At 37.7% G+C, this 22,732-nt stretch overlaps 1 protein-coding gene across 2 annotated transcripts in view; it reads right to left on the minus strand.

The window, feature by feature from the left end:
- Positions 1-594: 594 nt before the first annotated feature.
- The window catches only part of lrba (LPS-responsive vesicle trafficking, beach and anchor containing), an 849,775-nt gene continuing 827,637 nt past the window's right edge, over positions 595-22,732 (minus strand). For both annotated transcript variants that reach the window (XM_063046460.1, XM_063046459.1), the window contains exons 53-56: positions 15,219-15,320; positions 12,378-12,574; positions 6,215-6,366; positions 595-1,907 (exon numbers count right to left, since the gene is read on the minus strand). In XM_063046460.1, coding sequence (XP_062902530.1) covers positions 1,817-1,907; positions 6,215-6,366; positions 12,378-12,574; positions 15,219-15,320 — 542 coding nt within the window. In that variant the 3' untranslated portion in view covers positions 595-1,816. The remainder of the gene's footprint in view (positions 1,908-6,214; positions 6,367-12,377; positions 12,575-15,218; positions 15,321-22,732) is intronic.

The following is a 22,732-nucleotide window of genomic DNA, read 5'->3' on the forward strand; positions in this document are numbered from 1 at the left end:
TTCAGTGTCTTGGGTCTAGTTTTCAGAGTTCTGGTCTCGATCAAAACAATCCTTCCAATTTTTGGCTCACCACTACAGCAGGAAAGTGTGGAGTTCATTGATAAAACAGCTTGAACATGCCACGCATCAGAGGCATTTGAACTTATTCTTGAAAACGCATTGAATAAATATTCATGTGGAATGAAGCTATCAATTACAAATCAGTGAGGCCAGTCGGATTTCCCTTTTAGAAGCTGCTGATAACTAAAATGCAAAAAAGATCATTGCTGATCTGAAACAGTTAAATCCAAGGAATCTAACTTTTAAGCAAAGCGTTTGTTCTATAATTAACTTCTTACAAAGGCTGGTATTATTTCTCCAGCTGAGGTTTAGCTGTCTTTAAAGAGCTACAGATCTGCAGTTGCATAGCCTCAGGTGACTTTGAGTTCTGTTGCAGAAAAGGAAAACGTGATCCATAAGTCATGCAAAGTCACGGTTTACATGAGGTGCTTAGAGATTTACTTGATATTACGTTATTTAAATAAACAGCAGCTGATTTTAAGGTTGGATTGTTTTAGTACTGTCAGTCAAATAAAAGTCTATTCAGTCTCAAGGTACAAGTGAACTTTATTTTTAATCTCATTACACAAACTGAAATAAACTCATTCCAAATAATCACCAAAAAGAGCTTTTCTGAGTGAGGTCTTGAAATACAGCAACTTGGTCCCTTTAGCAGGTTACTAATGTACAACTAGGCACCCATAAGATCCAAATTGTAGAAATGTTCACCCAGAAAGATGGAATGTTTTCAGCAATCTAGTTTATGAAGGTCTGTAGGTTGTCAACAACATCCCAAATGTAGGATTTCACACACACACCATAAGCAGGACGGGAACTCAAACAGAATTTCACAATTACAAAGAGTCATCAGAATTTAGTATAACAATGCTGAGATTATAAACATGTTGAACAAAGGCTATAGAAACGAAATCAATGGATACAATTCTGCGAAACACACACATTAGTGGAGAACAGACAAAACTTAATACACTGCATTGATTTACGGTTCATCTAAACTTTGAGGAAAGATCCCTTTTCCAGCCCAGCAGCATGCCAATGACAAGAACACAGTTTCCAACACATTATTATAAAGATAAAAAAAATCTAGATCATAATTTAAATATTGCTTTTTGTTCCCAGTAATATCAGTGCTAAGCTACCATAACATTAAGGGAAATAATGCAGAAAAAAGAACCATGCCTTAGAAAGGATATATACACTTCCACGTGCAAACCTTCTGCCCAAAAAGAATTTCTTTTTTTAAAAATTTGATCTTTGCATATGGAATAATTAAATCACAGGTGTAAATATATTGCTTACTTCTAACATAATTATGAACATCTGATTTAAAAATTCAGTTTTACATTCTTTTAAATCAGTCATTTATTCTTCTTACAGAGATGAAGGTAAAGAAATAGTCTTGTATTTCTTATGAATGACAATTTTATAAAGAATCATGTAAAGATTTGTTCCTCCTAAAAAATAGACATTTTGTATTTCTGCATCAGACTTATATCCTCTGGTGATTTACTAATGATATGTCAAATTCCTTGTATACTACAAAAATAGCAGTAAGCATTTCAAAATACTCTGCTTTCCTAGAGACTTTTAAGTTACATTCAAATTTATTAATGGATGCCATTATATACAGTGACAGGATTGTATGATTCCATTGATTAAAAACTGTCATTGCACCAATGATGGCTGTTCGTTCTTTTCGATGAAAGTCTCAAGATTTCCGCACGTGGTAGTGAGCTCCTGTGCCTTGAATCCACTATTAGTACCTTGTTTGATACTCATGATGCCATCGATTAAAATCTATGTAAAACAGTACTATGCTTCCAGATGCCATACCAGTGATGATAACCCTAAATTTAAAGACACACGATTAATTACACAGAAATTCCACATTGATCACCATTGTTTTTAAGACCTGTCCAACGGAATAAAGATAATATTTGAGGTAACAATGCAAGACATCTACGTTTGTACTTGTTCAAAAGTGCTAGGCATTTGGTGAATAATAGCATCTATATCTTTTTGCTCATTTTGTTTTCAAGCAGGACAGTACAGTGCATTACATGTAATGACAGCTGTTTTAATAACATTTTAAAGTTAGCACAATGAAGCCTGTTATATGTTAATAGAGATTTAGAGAGCCTACTTGGACAAAATACCTAAAATAGGAATTGATTGGTGCTGTGGATTTGATGCTGATTTCCTTGTGGTATTTTAATGTAAATGCATCTCTGGGCCAGAGAACATATGTCATTTCCCTGCTGTATGGATTCTAAACTGACTTTGAACCAGTTTTTTATGGCAATGAAGCTACTGTAAGAAACTTCTCCTAAAGTAGAAGTAAACTGTCATCTCAAAAGATTTTACAGGAAACATTATACCATCTTGATTAAGTAATGTTGCTCATCTGCGAACAGGAATGAGGCACCCTGTTTACCAGTGTTAGTTAGAACATAGTACTCTGCATATAACCATGCCTAGCTGGGAAGTTTATTATCAACCATATTTGTTTTAAATCAACTGTTTTTCCTTCAGGATTAACAATTCATGTTCCGATATGCTTCAAAATAATTTTACAGCTACATTAAACAAAGGTATTTAAAAATAAAATTTTCAAACCCAGTTATTAATTTTAATGACTGAAGATTAGTAAAGAAAATAATCTTGGACCACAAGAGACTGCAGATGCTGGAGTGAAAAAAACAAACTGCTGTGTGAACTGTATGCTGTATGAAGGTCGAGCAGCATCTGTGGAGGGGTTGGTGGGATGAGGGAGGAATTGTCGGTATTTCAGATTGAGAACATTGTTTGGCCCAAGTTGGTGCATGAGAAGTGCAGAATCATTTCACAAAAAGACCGTAGACCACTTACTGAAAATACAAAATTACAATTGTTTAAAACATTCATATCTCGCACTTTCGATCTGAAACAGTACATTCAGCAACAACTTGCATTAGACTGCCTTCAAAGCAATTATCTGGAATGGCCTCTCTTATAACACCTGGATTTCTGCTTCTGCCTCAAGACTCTTTTCTTGGTTTCCTCTTCCTTCTCATCTACAAAGGACATTTTCCTAAAAACGTAACATCAGCTACCATGTCGATGCTGCCAACACCCAACTCCATCTCAATGCCGAGCCAGTTGCAATTATAAACATCATATGAGTTTCAATCACATGTTGATGCCATACCAAAAATCCTCTTCTAAACTTTCTCTTCCAGAACACAGCTAAATTCAACTTTTTCTGTACGTTACAAACGAATCTGTCATTTGTGCTTTTGTTACCTTTGGGCTTTTCCAGGTTTCCTTCTTCTACTCTTCAAGAATCTTTCTAAAATCTGCTGCCAAGGACCTAATTAGCAGAATTCCTTACATTCTTCAATCCTGTAGTTGCTGACTAACATGGGTATATGGTAAATTAAAGCACTAGTTTGAAAATACTTTTAAAAAAAGATTCATCCTCTCCTTCTATCTGTAATTTCCTCTTACTTTGTAATATTCCAGTATCACGGACTCTCCATCGACTTCTGGTGCATCCTAATTTAACTGTACTACCACAGTAACCAAAGCTTTGTGTGAACAAAATCCTCAGTTTCTCCCTAAACATATATTGTTTTGCTTTTTATACTGAGAATGCTCCTTATACCTATCTCTCCCTCTGCTGCAATTAAAATCTTATTTTGAAAATGGGAATTTAATTGCAGCATGTATTAATAACATTTTATTTTAATCTTTTCCCTCCTTTACTCTCTCCACTTTAAATGACAGAGTAAATTTTCAGTAATTGCTCAGGAAAATTGTCTTTGGCAACTGAAAACGAAGAGACTGGTGGAGTTTTGCCTGCTTCACACAACCACACAGGTATACTCACATGGAAATGGATAATACTATAAATATATCTTTAAAAGAAGTTACCGTAAAAATCAAATTGATTTTGTCAGTTGAGCTTGTAACTATCTGGAATTTTTATATTATAAGCTTGGCATGGGGATTTGATTCGAAACTTTATGTAATAATTTTAATAAAAGTACACGATTGCCACTTTCCAGCTCCATATAACAGGTAGCACTTAATCAAAAACACAAGGTATTCTGCAGATGCTGGAAATCCAGAGCAACACACACAAAACGCTGAAGGAACTCAGCAGGTCAGGCAGCATCTATGGAAGTGAATGAACAGTCGACGTGTTGGGCCATGATCCTTCTTCAGGACTGGAAAGGAAAGGGGAAGATGCCAGAATAAAAAGGTGGGGGGAGGGGAAGAAGGACTTGCTAGAAGGTGAAAGGTGAAGCCAGGTGGGTGGGAAAGGTAAAGGGCTGGAGAAGGAGGAATCAGATAGGAGAGGAGAGTGGATCATGGCATAAAGGGAAGAAGGAGTGGCACAAGGGGAAGGTGATAGGTGGGTGAGGAGAAGAGGTGAGAGGCCAGAGTGGGAAATAGAAAAAGAGGGAAGGGGGAGGGAACAAAAAATATTGTAAGCAGAAATTGATATTCATGCCATCAGGTTGTTCAACCCAGATAATTGTGAAATGGTTCATTTCAGTAGGTCAAATTTGAAGACAGAATATAATATTAATGGTAAGACTCTTGGCAGTTTGAATGATCAGCAAGATCTTGGGGTCCATATCCAGAGGACACTCAAAGGTGCTATGCAGGTTGACAGTGTTGTTAAGAAGGCATATGGTGTCAAAAACCATGGGATTGAGTTCAAGAGCTCTGAGGTAATGTTACAGCTATATAAGACCCTGGTTAGAGCCCACTTGGCGTACTGTGTTCAGTTTTCATCACCTCATTACAGGAAGGATGTGGATGCTATAGAGAGGGTGCAGAAGAGATTTACAAGGATGTTGCCTGGATTGGAGAACAAGCCTTATGAGTTTAGGTTGAGTGAACTTGACCTTTTCTACTTGGAGTGACGGAGGATGAGAGGTGACCTGATAGAAGTGTATAAGATAACGAAAGGCAGTGATTGTATGGATAGCCAGAGGCTTTCTCCCAGGGCTGGCTAACATGAGGGGGCATAGTTTTAAGGTGCCTGAAAGTAGGTACAAGGGGGATGTCAAAGGTAAGTTTTTCACACAGAGAGTGGTGGGTATGTGGAATGCATTGCCAGCAAAGGTGGTAGAAACGGATACAATAGGGTCTTTTAAGAGATTCTTAGATAGGTACATGGAGCTTGGAAAAATAGAGGGCTATGTGGTAGGGTAACTCTAGGCAGCTTCTAGAGTAGGTTACATGGTCAGTACAATATTGTGAGCCGAAGGGCCTGTAATGTGCTGTAGATTTTCCATGTTTCTAGGTTGGATGCTACTTAGATGGAATACGAGGTTGCTCCTCCACCCTGACAGTGGGTCACGGTGGGAGAAGAGGAGGCTATGGACTCACAAGACAAAACGGAAATGGGCATAGGAATTAAAATGTTTGGCCACTGGGAAATTCCGCTTTGGCAGATGGAGCAGTGGTGCTTGACAAAACAGTCTCCCAATTATGTCGGGTGGCATTAATGTAGAGGAGGCCGAATTGGGAGCACTGGATACACTAGATGACCAAAAGACGACTCACCTGAAAAGTTTGGAGCCCTGAATGGAGGTAAGGGGGGAGGTGAATGGGCAGAGGTAGTATTTCTGTCACTTGTAACAATATGTGCCACGTGGGAGATTAATGAGGAGGGTTGAATGGACAAAGGAATCATGAGGGAGTGGTCCCTGCAGAATGCCGGGGTGGGGGGGGGAGCATATCCTGTTGAAGATGGCAGAAATTGCAGAGAATGATGCATTGGATGCAGATGCTCATGGGGTGGTAGGTGAGGAAAGCCATCCCTCTTTTAAGGTGGCAGGAAAATGGGGTGAGCTTGGCTGTCCAGGAAATGGAGGAGATGTGGGTAAGAGCAGCTTCAATGGTGGAAGAAAGGAAACATCTCTGTTGTCCTGGAAAGGAAAGCCTCATCCTGTGAACAGATGCAGCAGAGATGAGGGAACTGAGAAAAGGAAATAGTATTTTTGCAGGAGACAGGGTGGGAAGAGGCATAGTCAACATAGCTCTGGGAATCAGTGGGTTTATAAAAGATGTCGGTAGACAGTTTGTCTCTAGAAATGGAGACAGAGAGATCGAGAAAGGGGACAATGCTTACTCAAGTAGTTTCTTTATAATTCCTTACCTCTGATCATGGGACATAGCCATGGACCTAATACCAGCATCACAGCCTGGGTAGGTCATCAGCTGTTTGAGGTCCCAGACCTGCCACACAGCCACTACTCCACTGTCTCCCCCAGTGATGAGGTATTGCCCATCACGACTCAGTAGCATCGCCTGGAGAAGAACAGCACATATTACAACATAGATCTCAGCTCATATCCACTGTCAACTGCTACCTTTGGCTACATCTCAACAGCTGGTATTTTTAAACAAGCCTATATATTAACAGTATCACCCAGGGCTTTCTCCAAGGACATAATGTTCTCACTTCTAGCACTAAACTGACAGCTTTACTTTTCCTAGTATGTCAGTTTGTCACAACTGTAAATCATTAAGCACACTATCCTCATCTTACAGCTTATACTTACTTTTTAGCAAATATGTCATTTTAGTTTCTACTGGCCAACAAATCAAAGACATGTACGTTAACAATGGGTGAGATGAAAACATTCTTCGGTTAATGGCTGAGTTATTTGACAAATGACACTGTTATGCAAGTTATGTTCATGATACTGCAGTGAAATTACATAGCCGAAAGATGCATTTGCTAATGGATGACACAATTCCCACTTCAATATTGTTTAGAAGATGTAGAAAGTCTAGTGATTATGCTCGTTTAAGACATACATAAACAAGCAGAATTTGTTTGCCACTAACCACAGCTTTTGTAGATCAACAGCCTCTGTTGGCTTTCTGAAAATCATGAGCAGAATTTCAGTAAGTTTTGAGAAGACTGGAGAAAGCACACTACTACCAAATTCTTTGCTAAATATCATACAAATTTTGAAAAATCAGAAGACAGCTGAACTAACATGTTTATTTAATCATCAGACTATGTCTCATTTCAAACTCACATCAGCTTTGAAAAAGGATCTCGTGTTTTCTTGGCATAAATGACAAATAATCTCTTCTCAAGCTTCTAGCCGGGTATATGTATTGATTATCACTGAGGTTTCAACGACAAACCCTGTTGTTCAGCATCATCCCCGATGACGACGGCAGAGCTTGTCATCAGAACATCAGTTATAATTGATACCTGTACCCGGCTGGAAGCCCAAGAAGAGTTTATTTGTTACATCAGATTTATTCTTGTAATTCTGAGCATCAGCATTGTCAGGATATAGTTATGATATAAAACTGCACCTAAGCAGATGCTGAAGAAAACGATTATAGGCTTAAAAATTCAAAAATATTTCAAAGGGCACTGTTCATTGCTGCCAAACCTATAGCGACTATCATTAGACGTATAACTGTGCATTATAGTGACACCATAATATCTGAGAAAATTAAATATTTACTTGTAATTCCTTGGAGTAATGGGGGAAATACAAACCACCCGATCTGTGGATTTTCAGTCCAAAATTAGGAAGAAATCCACCTCTATGTGAGAGTTCTGTGTTAAATATGACTTCTATTCTTGCTATTTTCAAGTCACATTCCACTTGATACAAACTGCTAAAAGCAATTTGTAAGCCAAGTATTTCAAAATCTTGACAACTGCTCAAATACTGTATATGTTTTGATCAGAGCACTGGATTTTGGCGAGGATACTGAAGCTAAAATATTATACAAAAGGAATAAATCAAGTAAATTCAGAACAATTGCAACGATGGCCCCTGTTGTTTTTTCGAGATTTACCATCTGGGAGTTTCAGCTAGATTGTATCATTATTTTTTTCCGGCACAACCAGTCCAATCCTGGAGAAACCAGGAAAAACAGTAAGGAACTTTAATCCCAGATTACATTGTGTACAAACTTTTCATGGTCAATTGTTTTAGTTTAAAAACACTATATAAAGTGGATCTAAACACAAAACTGATTTCCTACCAATGTCTAATTACCTACTCTTATACATCTAACGTTTCATAGAAAGAACATTTTCTCCAAAATAACAATTTATACCTACTACAGGAAAATACAAATTCATTTTCACCTAATTTGAAAACGAAATGGATATTCCTCTTCCCATTGTGTGCATAGTTTCTTGACAAGAAATAGTTATTTTACTTTTGATATAAATAGTGAGCTTTACCCACAATGCAAAAGAAAATGAACAACAGAAGCAGCTTACGATGCCTCAAGAGCATTAAAGAAGCAATTCCAGTGTAGATACAACAGCACTTCTCTAGTAGATTCTGAATTCAATAATATGCACAGAAAAAGAATTCTTAAGATGTATTTTATGAAAACAACACACCTTAAAGCTGCTCTTTCTGTAGAAATGAATTGACTGCACAAGTTAGGGCAGTGTTATGCCACTATAAACTAAATAAAAAACAGCTGCAAAACAGGACAATTGGCCAAAACTTATAATATTTCCTCATTTTATTGGCTGTTTACCTTTTGATTGTCACAAGAAGAGGTTTAAAGCTACACAGGAATGTTTCTCTGAAAGGACCAGTCAGGAAGAAAAAAATCAGAAAGAGACAAAGGAAATAGATCGCATGAAGAGACAGAAAATCATAATGCAAGGATAGATTTCACCCATGACTCTTAATCTAAAATAAACTAACTAATGTTATAAGTGTCAGACTGATAACTTAGGACAGAAATTCTGGTTGAAACAACTGCAAATCCTTGGTGAAAAAGTACATATTTCACAGACAGAATGGAAGTTTGCTTGTAATCTTTCCTTGCCATGTAAGATAAAAGTGAATTTGAATCCTGTCTTATGCTTGAAGATTGGCAATGTTGCAGTTGTCAGCATTCTGGTATTCCTTTCATGACATCTGAAAGGTATCTCAAAGAATTTCTTGTACACAGTCCAATACCCAAAGGAGTTCTGCATTACCCGATGAATTCTCTTCATTTCAAATACCACCAAAAATGTCATTTCACAGTCTTTGAGCAATCATTGTTTATCTCAAATAGTCTTTAATCATATAATTTTATTTGGCTTAAAGCATGATAAACCTCAAAAGCTCAAGGCTGCTCAAAGCCAGACTCCAAAAGGGCCCTTTCTAAGGGCACATCTGCAGATTCCTTCACAATTACATAAAGTAAAATTTCCAAAGTTTAAAACACTTTAAATACTTAAAATCTGCAAAATGCCGAAGAAGTTCAATGAAATTCATTGTGCATATTTTTTTTAAATCAGCAGTAAATATATTTGAGCAAACCAAATCTTTTCCTTCTCAAGGTTCAATACTTAGGAAAAACACAAAATCCCTGCTGACAGGAGAAAGTATTCAATCATGGCAAAGGAATCTGAGCGATAACAGCAATGAAAATAAAATTAAGAATGTGTCTAATGCTTAATCATTTAGGGTAGTGCATTGTTTTACTTTTATTATACATAATTATTTCAAGCACTCCTTGTACTAGCACGAGGAGCGTACTGTGCTCTGATTATACACAAGATGAGTCACAGGCTTGGCTTAATGTCGCTGAAAGAGAAAGATGCCAACTCTAGCCCTCAAACCTGACCACAATACCAAAACTCAGACGAATGCAACATAGTAAGTGGTGCCACAGTTTTAATGAAATATCGAACTGAAGACCCATGAATCAATATAAATGACCATAAACAACTTCAGGCAGAGAATATTTGTGCAAGTAAATATTCTTTCCAAAGCCATTACAAACATGAACTTGAAAAGAGAAAAATACTGCAGATGTTGGAGATCTGAAATAAAAACATGCTAGCTGAGGAAATATTCAGCACTTCAGGCAGTCTTTGTGGAGAATTAATAGCTATGACATTAAAAAAAAAGCAGGAAATCTAAAATAAATGTAAAAAAATATCTGAACCATGCAGCAGGTCAGGCCACATCTGGAAAATGAGAAACAGAATTGTTATCTGAAATCAATGTTGAGCCAAGGAAGTTGAAATGTGCCCATTAGAAACTGTTCTTTCAATTTATGTAGAGCTTCTTTGGAATGGTGTAAGGGGCCAAGTGCTGACTAACTAGACACTCATCTCTTATACTACATATGAAACGTGGCCTGTGAATTTGCCCACACAAGAACAATTGTTGCTATGTTGAGGAAGTAACTAATTAGCTCTGAAACAGCTTGGGATGCCTCAACCACAGGAAATATAAAACTGATATACTGATTTTCTCTTTTTCCTTTCACAAATCTTGATCACAAAACAGTTTTGACTTGGGAGATAGAGAGGAAAAACTTAACTGATTTCCCTCCATTCGGGAACTTTACAAGCCTTTAAATGGATTGAATGGCGAGCTTAGAAGAAAAATCTTTTCAGAAAATGTTTATTCAAAGAAATTACTGCACAAAACCTGTCAGATATTGTTCATAGGTCTGATGTTCAACATAGGAGTAATTCTTCTGGTATTTCTCACTGTAAGTGCCAGTAAATGTTTAGGACTTCTGCATAAATTCAGAACTTGGGCTTCACCACTACTTTCCAAGCAGCACAAGCTTTTGGATACCTCAAGGTGCCCAACAATGGACCATGAGCTTGCTCAGATTCCAGATCAATAATCTTGCAAGGTCATAATTTTAAATAAAAATTGTGAGGTGATTTAGCCCTGGAACTTATCAAAATAATTTGGAGATTCCATGAAATTTCAAGGCCCTTCAGATAGCATTTTGTCTTAAGAAGCAACAATGCCATTGAATTAAATGGACTGAATCACAGCCAAAGGGAACCACAAGCTGCCAACTGCCAAGTCGTAAGCCATAAGTCTGAGGTGAGCTGGAGTTTGGACCACGGTACATCCAACAGTCAAGCTGCTATTAGAGTCACCATTATGTCCTGCAGCTGAAGAACAATATATTGACAAAAGGGACCAGATTCATCTGTGACCCTGCCCTCAGCCTTATCCCAGGGAGGCATGTCAGACAAATGGAATAAGTAAACCTGTGCTCACTTCTATTAATGTTTTTTTCAATTATGTCTTAATGTATTTTAATTAACATTTTAAAATGTTTAAATATTTTAACCATCAGCTCTGCCAGGCCATTTCAGGTAGTTAGAAAGGCCTCAGAATATGGTGCCCATGCATCCTTGTTGCTCAGGCTAGGCTGTCAACAACACGTCTGTTGGGTGTGCAGTGAGTTCATTCAGCCTTCTGTACCAGTAAACCTCAGTGGAAAGGATGAGGAATGCATTTGGTGAATCTGGAGAACCATGAGGGAGTGGTGAACTGTTTTTAATTATTTACACAGTGTTCTTAATTTGGTGTGAAATAATTTTTGAAATTTTCTGATTTTTTTTAGCTCAATATTCTAAAAATGCTTTGAAAGGAACATTGAAAGGTTTTGATGTCACAATAAGGAATAAAGCCAGAGGCCGAGTCAAGCCATCCACCAAAGCTTTTCAGGGAAGTTTATGAAAAGAGCTAGCCTTGGCCTACACACATCTCCTTACCAGCAGTGGAGCTCCTGCATCATTCATGGTCTCTCGGCCTGGCTCCAGGATATCTAGTCCAGGGGAATCAGCCCTCTGGATTCAGGAAAAGTTTGGTTGAATGGGAAACATGGGCAAGAGGAAAATGTAGATAATTGTAGATCTTTCTATTACTGTTACCATTTTTAGATCCCAACTTAGCATACACAAAGTGTTGTACTTTTGTACTGGTGCTTCTAACCTAGTAACTTAGTGTCACGATTCAATTCCTCATGTGAGGCTATTAATCATTTTGGCTAGCCCTGCTCTCAAATAAAATCTTAAATGTGACAGTCCAGGTACAGTTGATCCTGAAATTTCTCCTGACAAACATCTGGAGACTGAAGTCTTTAATTGGAAGTAGAATCTCATTGGCCAAGTACAAAGTTCAACATAGTTAAACCCAGCATCCTGGATTTCTTCACGACTAAATGTGGGGATGACCTGTTCTACCTGTGGAACAAACCTGAGACTCTCATAGACAAAGTGAAAGGGATCAAGGATGGAAAGAGGACAGGGAAGAAGTGAAAGTGGATAATGAGCTTTGGTCATAGGATTTATCAAAACTAACAGGAGATTCTATGAAGTTTCATGGTTCATCATATTAAGCAAAGCCAAGAAAACCTTGAGGACAATCACCAGTCTTATCCCAGTTTCATCTTGGCTAACCGCAGACAAATCAATACTTCTTCACATTTAATACTGCTTGGAGAAAGCATCAAGGATAGGGCACACAAAGCACCTTAAGTTCGAAATATAAGCAATTCGTTACCTTTGCCGAATCCTCCGTCTCCATCTTCGTTAGCAGCTTTCCATTTACACTGAAGACACAAAATTGTCCTTTTTCAAAATAAATAACGCACTGGCCTTCAGAGGACAACTGGATTAATTTGGGATGCAAGCAGTTTTCAGGGCTTTCAAGGGCCTTCAGCAAGTCCCCATTCATTGTGTGGATCAGGCATGGACCCTCTATGAATCCAGAAGAAAAAAGGCATTTTGGTGAATCTTTCAAAAACATAGAATCAACATTTCTTTCCATACAGCACACTCAAATCACTTACTTAGTACAGGGGAGAAGGGAGCCGGCTAGTTCACAAGTTAACAACAATCCACTCTCCTTATTTCCACATGCTCTTGCATTTCTTCTCTCACATGCCCATCAACCACTAAGGGGTGATTTGCAGTACATTTCACGAACTAGCAAGTTTTGGGATGTGGGAGGAAAAAGGAGCACGTAGAGGAATCCTACAGAATTAAAGGGAGAATTGTGCAAACTGTACATATACCGCGCCAAGGTCAGGATCAAACTCAGGTTCCTAGAGCAGTAAGGCACCAGCAACACTCCAGTTTTACTTTTTGCCCTAGGGTTCCACTGGTATTGTATACATTATTATTTATCAACCCAATCTACATTATGTCCTTTCTAGAATTGTCTTCTCAAAAAGAACATACTTTCTCATTGTATTTGAGACAATGAGAACATACTTTTTCATTGTGAGACAGCTCACACTTTCTCTGTTTTTCTTCTTTAAAAAAAGGTAAAACAGCAAATATCACGTGCAAGGTAGTTACAGATTCAAATGTGTCGTTTCAACATAGCCAGAGCCAACCTGAGTTGGTATGCTCTGCATGTCACAGGTTGAATCTCTAAGTCTGACCCAATGATCATCTTTTTAGACACAATGACAGATTTTGAAAAAGTTACTCAATTAAATAGAACTTTGTTTGGGTCAGACATCTGGTAATTCTTTTATAAAAACATATTTTAAAGCCTCTGGGAAAAGGTAATAAAATTTTTCTGGAGCAAAATCAGCAGTAGGTAGAGTTCATTAAAAAAAGGTTTCTGTTTTCACAGGAAATCACAAGCAGTGCAGGGATTTGGGATATACAAGAGTGTAAGCAAAGGCATTCAGACCAAGTAACAATTATAGTTTTTTTTTTGCACAGTGACACAAAACAGGACCAACATGATTAGAGCTTTTTGTATTAAATGACTTCCAAGTTTTACCTACTTTGACATTCCACATGGTGTATTATTTATGCGATTCATCTTCTAAAACTTTAACTATCCCCTTGTTTTCTGTACAACTGATCCAATATAATAATATTACTAGTAACACAGCTCACAAGACATCTATAGAATACCTAGCCTCAAGTTTTTTTCTTTCCATCTAAGCATATAGAAATTTACAATACTCAATCCAACAGTCAGAGCAAGAATTATTTATACTTTTGAGTCCAATTCTCTCGTCCTGTGCCCGTACTTCCGTACCATCTAAATCTTTCCCCCGGAGCTGTTACTATGACCTGCTCTGTATATTAAAGCTATTTGCTGTATTCTCTCTGGAACAGTGTATTTTACATTCACATTAGTCCTTATTCAATGAAATTTCTCCTAATTTCTACGTTTGGTCAGTTGGTACCTTATATATCTATTTTATCTAGTAACTAAATGCCAAATTCTATAAAGATCATGAAACTTGAAAGTGTATCTAACTTTAGTTGAATTATAAAATTAATTGCAAAATTTATGATACTCCACAAATCAAAAATAACAAAGAGAGAATGTGTATGAAGAAAGGGCTGCTAAATGATGGACAAGATAAACTCACAAGTAACAACACCAACAGTTTAGTTATTTTGGATAATGATTTCCCAGGATAGTAAACACCGTGTATATACATTAGAAAAATAATTTTAAATAAATGATTGAAATAGAAAATGGGGGAGATAAATGATCAAATGACGGGCTGGTGAAAAATCAAGGACATGCAGATGCTGGAAATTGAAAATAAAAACAGAAAATGCTGGAAATATTCAACAGGGCGGGCTGCATCTAATGACTTAAAAGATTTTTCAGACAAGAAAAGGTTCAAAAGGGGCATTCCCCAAGATGGCATCACTGCTAATGACAATTTGCAGAAATAGTTTGAATTTGAGAATTTAATATTTCTGCCTCAAAGAATTAACAATGCTGGTTAATACCAGACCTCAATAAAGATAAAAGAAAATATTAAGAAACTTGTAAAAATGTGCACACAATGTGAAATAATAATATCTAGTGTCTTTCCAATTTACCTTTGAAAAATTTTAAGAACTTTTCAAAGTCATCTTTTTCTTTCTTACAGAAAAGAGCCCGAGGCAATTCATCCTTTTCACTTCAGTATATCACCAGCATATCTGGTTAATCTTGTTTGCACCTTGGGAAATTCAGGAGAACCTCAATCACTCAAGGAATGATTAGAATGTGAAATGTGTTACAAGCAGTGGTTAATGTTAAAAGTATAGGTGAAGCTGGATAAATACATGGGAAAGAAAAAAAAAGATATACAGACAGGTTTATACATTTTGATGTGCATCTCCCAATCTAATTATAATGTTATAGCTCTCCTCCAGACATCTACATTTTCCCCTCATGTTAGATTGCCACAACTGTTGCCTCCAACTCTTTCTCATGAAATGACTCTTTACATAACCAATCTGTGAAAAGCATGATAAAATTAATATAGGAAATGGGGAGATTTTTAATATTAAGCAGGAAGATACAGCCCCTTAAAATTGCACTTTGCAATAAAATATGACAGTTCAATAAACATTCTTTTCCCATACCTACCTTTAGAACCACTGATAACTAGACCGAGTTCTGCACATACTGCAGCACAGCTAATCTCAAAGTCATGACCCGTTAGGATTGCCCGAGGAGCAGCATATTCATCTGAAAAGTAAGATGAGCAGTCATTCAGTTTAAAATAAAAGAGTTTAATAAAGTAGGACTTGATGTGTAAGGACTGGCGCCAGTTAGCATTTAATGTTGAATACTCAGTTAAGTTTTCTTTTAAACCCTGCTTTTACAAGTATAATCATAATGCATCTCATTTTAAATTCTGACCATTCAGATGCAGAACATTCAGCATTTTTAGCTATTATTTAAGTTGCTTGAGGAGATTACTGCTGGAAAATTGCAATGTAATAATAATGTTAGAAATGTACTCCATTGGTAACATATACTAAATATTTCCTGTTCCTTGCAGTTCATTATGTCATCATTATGCTTGCATAAGACTTTTAAGTTCACTCTTTACCAATCATTTTCTGTCAATTTGCTCACATCCACATTTCGTTAATCCATTCATTAAAAAATCATATAATGAGCTTTTTATTTTAGAAGAGAAGGAAGGGTAATATGCTAAAAATAAGTAATTCAGTCAAAAGATTCCTGTAACCAAACTCAAAATATATTTGGCTTACTTTGTTCAAGTTCAAAAGTTCAAAGCAAATTTATTATCAAAGTACGTATGTGTTACTATATACTACCCTAAGATTCATTTTCTTGCAGGCATTTACAGGAAAAGAAATACAATTAAATTTTACAAAAAAACTATATAAACAGACAAAGTCTGACAAACTCCAATGTGCAAAAGAAGATAAAGACAAATAAAAATAATACTGAGAACACAAGTTGTAAAGAAAGTGAGCCTATAGGTCATGGAATCATGGGGATTGAAGTTATCCACATCAGTTCAGGAGGCTAATCGTTGTTGATTAGTAACTGTTTCTGAGCGTAATGGTGTGGGACCTAAGGCTTCTGTACCTCCTGCCCAATGGTAATAGGGAGAATAGGGAATGGCCTGGTTGCCCACTTCTGGTTACTCATTCACAAGAAAACACCATCCATCATCAGGGACAATTTGCTTTTCTGCAGCAGTGCTCCTGCAAATGCATTCAATGGTGGGGAGGCCCTCTCCTGTGATGAACTGATATGATTTGTAAATCCAAAACTAATCAAAAGGAAAACGCAGGAGCCCAGGAGAACAAGTACGCTTAGCTTTACTGTAGTGAGGCACTCACTTATGACATGGTGATGTAATAACGTATGCCATTCACATACTTCTATATATAACCCATAATTAATTATATAGACAGCAAATAATGTGTAATCAAAAATATATTTATAATATTACTGAATACAATTGAAATATTAAATACACACACTCCTCCCGGCTTAGCTATAAACTCCAACTCAATACACAATGCATCTCAACTTATAGATACAATATATAACTACCAGGTTGAGTACCCCTTATTCAAATTCCAAATTCTGAAAACCTATGAATATAAATTTTTTTTGAGTGCTGACATGATGTCACGAATGGAACATTCCACAGGGTGCTGGGAAAGTTCCCGGGTGATACACAGGTCTCTGCGCATCACAGACAGTTCTGAGAAGTAACCACACATACATAATGAAAAGAAGTTAATGAAAAATAGAAAAAAATACTGCATAAAGTGAAAACTGAAGTTCTCGATTGTGTAGCGTCAGTGTCAGAGTGAATATATGCCACTTCAGTATGCTGATCTTGAAACAAGCAAAGATCTATCACAACAAACTGGAAATTGAAGGTAATTGCGAATATTCAGCAGGCTGGTTGTAGATCTTTAAGAAAAGGCATGGTATTAAATTTTTTAAAGCATCTGCTGATCATGAAAATATAGCAACAGAACAAGTCTATGATGCTCATTGTTTTTATCACTTATAGGTATTAAAATTTTAAAGCATTGCTGATGAAAATCTATCACCAGAACAAGTCCACAATGCTGATTGTTTTTATATTGTACATAAAACCTAAGAAAATGTAAAATACAGCAACCTTTTAATCAAAACACTGCATTGTAGGTGGAGACTGAAAGCCAGCTGTAGTTTGTTGTTGTGCAGCAGCTGATTCTCCCAATGCTGCGGTGCTGCTTTTGTTACCCTGCACACATTATATTTTCATTATATAACCAAAATCCAAAGAAAATCCCAAATCCAAAACACTTCTGGCTCCAAGCATTTCAGGTAAGCAGTACTCAATGTGTACTATACAGACATCCACAGCATATTAAACTTTAAATTATTCCACTCAGAACTAAATATTTAATCGCTTGCGGAAGATTTCTTACTCTTGTGGGATAATGTCTTTCCTGACAAGGTGGGGATCACTCTGTTTGGCAGGAGAGTCATATGGCTATGAAACAATCTCAGGTTCCGGGGCTCCTTGGAGTGGTTGTTGGAGTTGACTCTGGTACTGCAGGAAGTGATTCTGACAGCTCTGGACATCTTTCTTCTCTATCAATTGAGGACTCTGTTCTCCTCAACTGATTGATGTGTCATCTCCAGATGACACTAGAAACAATCTCCACTGAGAGTGGTCCCTTTCTGCTCTTAGTCTTTCCAAGTACTCACTTTTGATCTCCTCTGTAGTTCCCCACCAGGACCGCTCATCTAAGAGTGAATCATTGAACCTTCCTGTTTGAAGACCCCTTCAATTTGTCTCAGCTTCTTGTCCTGCTTACTCCTTCTGAGTAGGTTTGAAGAGATCCAATTGTGAATGCAAGGGAGGACCTAGGAACTCATAGCTGGTGAGTTGCAGTTTGTGGAGTGTGTTGCATTGCAATATGCAGGAATTTAGCAAGCTTCTGATTCAGTGTCACTGCAGTGCGTTCTGCTGACATTGCTCGCAGTGCATTCCTTACATTATGAATAAACCTTTCCATCAAGCCATTGACTAGCTGTGTAGTAATATGTCGTATTCCATTCATTTTTGGGAATGAGTGAAACTGTCCCACAACTAACTGTGGTCTATTATCACTGACTCAGTGTTCTGAAACACCAGTCCTTGAGAAGAAACTTCTCAACACATCAGCAGTGTGCAAGGTTATCAGATTTTTCATCAACAGCAGATTAGTGCTCGTTTTCGAACTACAACTTGACCTTCTATCTTTTTCTCTTCCCTGTGCAGTCCGTTTATTTTTGTCTGCCCAATATGCTCTTTGTACGCGTCCTACTTTGTCGCATTTTCTGCAAGTATCATCTTTAAACCTGCATTGCTCTAGTGTATGTGAAGCTCCTGCCACAATCATAACACAATTTGTTCGGCCAGCCAGGTTTCTGATTTGAGGTTGCAATTTTGTTCATACTCAGTTTTATTCCTGATTGCAACTCAATTGTGCCTCTAGCTGCAGTGCCATTAATATGCGATTTCAACTGTTCTTTTAAATGTGAGTTGTGTTTCAGTTAGAAACCGTTTTTGAATGCTTTCTTGTAAGATTCCACAATCTAAACAATCTTTCAGTGTATCATTAAGCCTATGCTCAATTTCTTCAATTCAGCTACATATGCTGAAACAGACTCCCCTTTCCTTCGATTCCACTTGTGAACCCTAAAGTGATCTGAAATCTACAGTGGTTTCATTTCTAAATATTCCTGCATTATGTTTACAATATCAGCAAAACTCATTTTGGCTGGTTTAGTTGGAGTAGCCAAACTTCTAAAGTAAGCTTCGTCGAGCACCTCCGTTCCGTCCGCCAAAACAGACAGGATCTCCCAGTAGCCACCCACTTCAACTCTGCTTCCCACTCCCATTCAGATATGTCCATACATGGCCTCCTCTACTGCTATGATGAGGCTAAACTCAGGTTGGAGGAACACCACCTCATATACCGTCTAGGTAGTCTCCAGCCCCTTGGTATGAACATAGAATTCTCCAACTTCCGGTAATTCCCTCCCCCTCCCTTCTCCTATCCCTATGTCACTCTGCCCTCTCTCTCAGCTGCCTACCACCTCCCTCTTGGTTCCGCCTCCTTCTACTACCCATTGTGTTTTCCCCTATTCTTTCTTTACCTTTCCTGCCTATCACCTCCCTGCCTCCCTTCCCCCACCCCTTTATCTTTCCCCTTACTGGTTTTTCACCTGGAACCTACCAGCCTTCTCCTTCCCACCCTTCCCCCACCTTCTTTATAGGACCTCTGCCCCTTCCCCCTACAGTCCTGACGAAGGGTTCCGGCCCGAAACATCGACCGATCTTTTCCATGGATGCTGCCTGACCTGCTGAGTTCCTCCAGCGTGTTGTGAGTGTTTCTAAAGAAACTGTATTCTCTTCCAACAATTGCACTCAGCAAAACTGACACACATTTTTCATTTGCTTTAAAATACTGCTCAATTTGTTCAGTGTATCCTTTGTGCACTTATCTTTCCAGTATAGCCAGCAATTTCTGCTTTTTAAAAAAGTTATTATCACCTAGTACTCACTGTTTATGAACCTGTGAATTTTGTCTTGTTTTCTGCCTTTTGTTTTAACTCAACCATCTTTCTCTATCCCTTCTGAAGAAAAAAATACATGCTGCACCTTTTTAAAAAACTCAAGTGTCTCTTTCTCCCCTTCCAAAGAAAAATTATGCTGTGCTTGTTTTTTAAACTCAAACATTTCATTGTGCTTCAACAGGTAGAAAGTAATTTTGGGTTCGTTTAAAAACTTACTTGTCACCACCATTATCTTTTGTAACTCCAAAACTAATCAAAGGAAAAAACACAGGAGCCCAGCAGAATGTGTACACTTAGCTTTACTGTAGTGAGGTGCTCACTTCTGACGTATGACATTCATATACTTTTACATATAACCCATAATGAATTATGTAAACAACAAAGTATGCATAATCAAACAATATATTTATAATATTACTCAAATATCACTGACATATTAAATATACTGGGCTGTATCCATCATTTTCTTGGCCTTTTCCGTTCCTGGATATTGGTGTTTCCACACAGGTGATGCACCTAATAAGGATATTGTCCACTGTACATGTATGTTTGTCAAAATTTTTGGTGACATGCCAGATCTACACAGACTTCTAAGAAAGCAGAGGTGTTGGTGTGACTTCTTTGTGATGACACTTATTTGCTAGTCCCAGGATATATCTTCTGATACGTTACTGCCAATGAATTTAAAGCTACTGAACCTCTTTGACTCTGTTTCCCTAATGAGAATTGGCTCATGGACCACCAACTTCTTCCTCCAGTAGTCAATAATTCGGGACAACAAAAATTTTGCTTCCGGAATACTTTTAGCTCTATCTTACGGATCTTGGGCTGTTGATCATGAAAATTGCCATGAAATTTCCCTATCATACACCATTTTTTTGAAATTGCCTATATTTGTTATTTCAATTCATAATTCAAGTCAGATTAACTGATGCCAAGATTAAGGAAGGCAATATTGTTGGTCCACAAATCAAATATGTCATCAATGACAGGTAATTTGAAAAACTTCTTGTGGGACCAGAGAAAATTGCATGGAAGGCATTCAAGGATGTTGTTGAAAATTTTCACCAAACTACATGCAGCTGGTTGACAACATGCTTCAAGCATACAAAACCATGAAGTGCAACATCACTAAAGATCCATTTTTTGAATTCCCATTTAGACATCTTCCCTGCAAATCTTGGTGCTTTCAGTGACAAGCATAGTGAAAGGTTTAACCAGCATATTGCAGTCATGGAGAAATGGTGTCAGGGCAACTGGAATCCATCAATATTGCTGAATTATTGTTGGGCACTTAAGTGAAAAGCCTCAGAAACTGAGTACAAATGAAAATCATCAACAAAACATTTTTAACTTAGTTGAACTGTTGCAAACTGTCAGCACCGTTATGCAACTACATGCATTATATTCAATAAAAGTTAATTTTTTGTTTCTCCAAATTCCTACATGATACAAGTAGTCTGAAATTATGTTTGTGGTCAGCTTCCAGCAGTCTATTATAAATAAAAAAAACCTGAAGAAGCAACACTTTAAAAAAAATTGTTGTCGAATGTAATCAGCTCTTTTGGTCTGATGTGGAGCGAGAGGCTGTTGTCACGGCACCGCTCAACCAGATTTTCAATCTTTCTCCTATATACTGATTACCTGCAGATTCATCACCAGCTTTGATTCAGCCAACAACAGTGAGGTCATCAGCAAACTTAAAGACAGCATTGGGGCTGTACTTAGCCACATAATCAAAAGTATAAAGTGAGTAAAGCAGGGAGTTGCATCTGTGCTGATGGTGAGTATGGAAGGAGATGTTGTTGCCAATCCGCATTAATTGAGGTCTGGCAGTGAAGAAATCAAGGATCAGGTTGCACAGGAAGATACTGTGACCCAGGTCTTGGAGCTTAGTGATGAGCTTTGAGGAGATGATAGTTTTGAATGACATATGCATCTTCATTGTCTAGATGTTCCAGAGCTAAGTGAAGAGCCAATGAAATGGCATCTGCTGTTGACCTGCACTGATGGTAGGCAAACTGGAGAGGATCCAGTCACCCCTCAGGTAGGAGCTGATATGCTTTTGCTTCATAACCAACCTCTCAAAGCATTTCATAACAGTGGATGTAAGTGCTATTGGATGATAGTCATTGCATTTCTGCTGACTTAATATCTAAACATCAAAATTATGCTGTAATATTCTAGATTAATTTATAAACTCAATCAAAGCTAGGATGAAAGTATATCAAATGAATAGTACTCCCATAAAGATTCTTAGCTTTTTCAAACAGAGGCCTTGCTGTCAAATATTTGCACTACGTGACTACTCCACATCCTTGGCAGCTCGATGGTCATTGTGTATAATTAACTTCCAGCTAAAGCAGGTGTGAGAGATTGGTTGCATGGTATTAGACTTTACTGAAAGCCATTGTGAGGGAAGAACACTTTCCAAATGGAATGTAGAATTAATGGGCTGTTCTTGACTGACAATTCTGTCAATAAGTAATTAAATAACAGCTGCCGATATTGGGGTTTATGGGATATGCTAAGTTTCGATTCAAAGATCTGTGCATCCAACCACAATCCAAAATTGTACCTGCTGGATTCAATAAGGCTGGGATGTTCTATTTTTATTGATATTCCTGGCTGCCTGCCTTGGAAATTCTTGCGAATTTCTTTGGGCAGACCTAGTATTCACTAAACCAATATAAAAGCAGCTGTGAACCACGAGACATTTCCAAGAATTATCTGCACTGGATAACAAAATGCCTACATCTTATCAAGAGGTTATCAAGAGGTTATTTCTGGCCAGCAAAAATTTTGAATAGTGTAATATAGACACGACTTTGATTGGACTTATTTCCAGTGGTAATGAGACAGCCTACAGAGGAGAGGTTGACACCCTGACACAGTGGTGATAGGATAACAACCTCTCCCTCAATGTCCAAAAGACAAAAGACTTGTGGATTACAGAAGGAATAGAGACAGGCTCGGCCCAATCAACATCAATGGGTCTGCAGTTGAGAGGGTGAGTAGTTTCAAGTTCCTCGGTATACACATCACCA

Source organism: Mobula hypostoma, chromosome 4, assembly GCF_963921235.1.
Source record: "Mobula hypostoma chromosome 4, sMobHyp1.1, whole genome shotgun sequence".
Lineage (NCBI taxonomy): Eukaryota > Metazoa > Chordata > Chondrichthyes > Myliobatiformes > Myliobatidae > Mobula > Mobula hypostoma.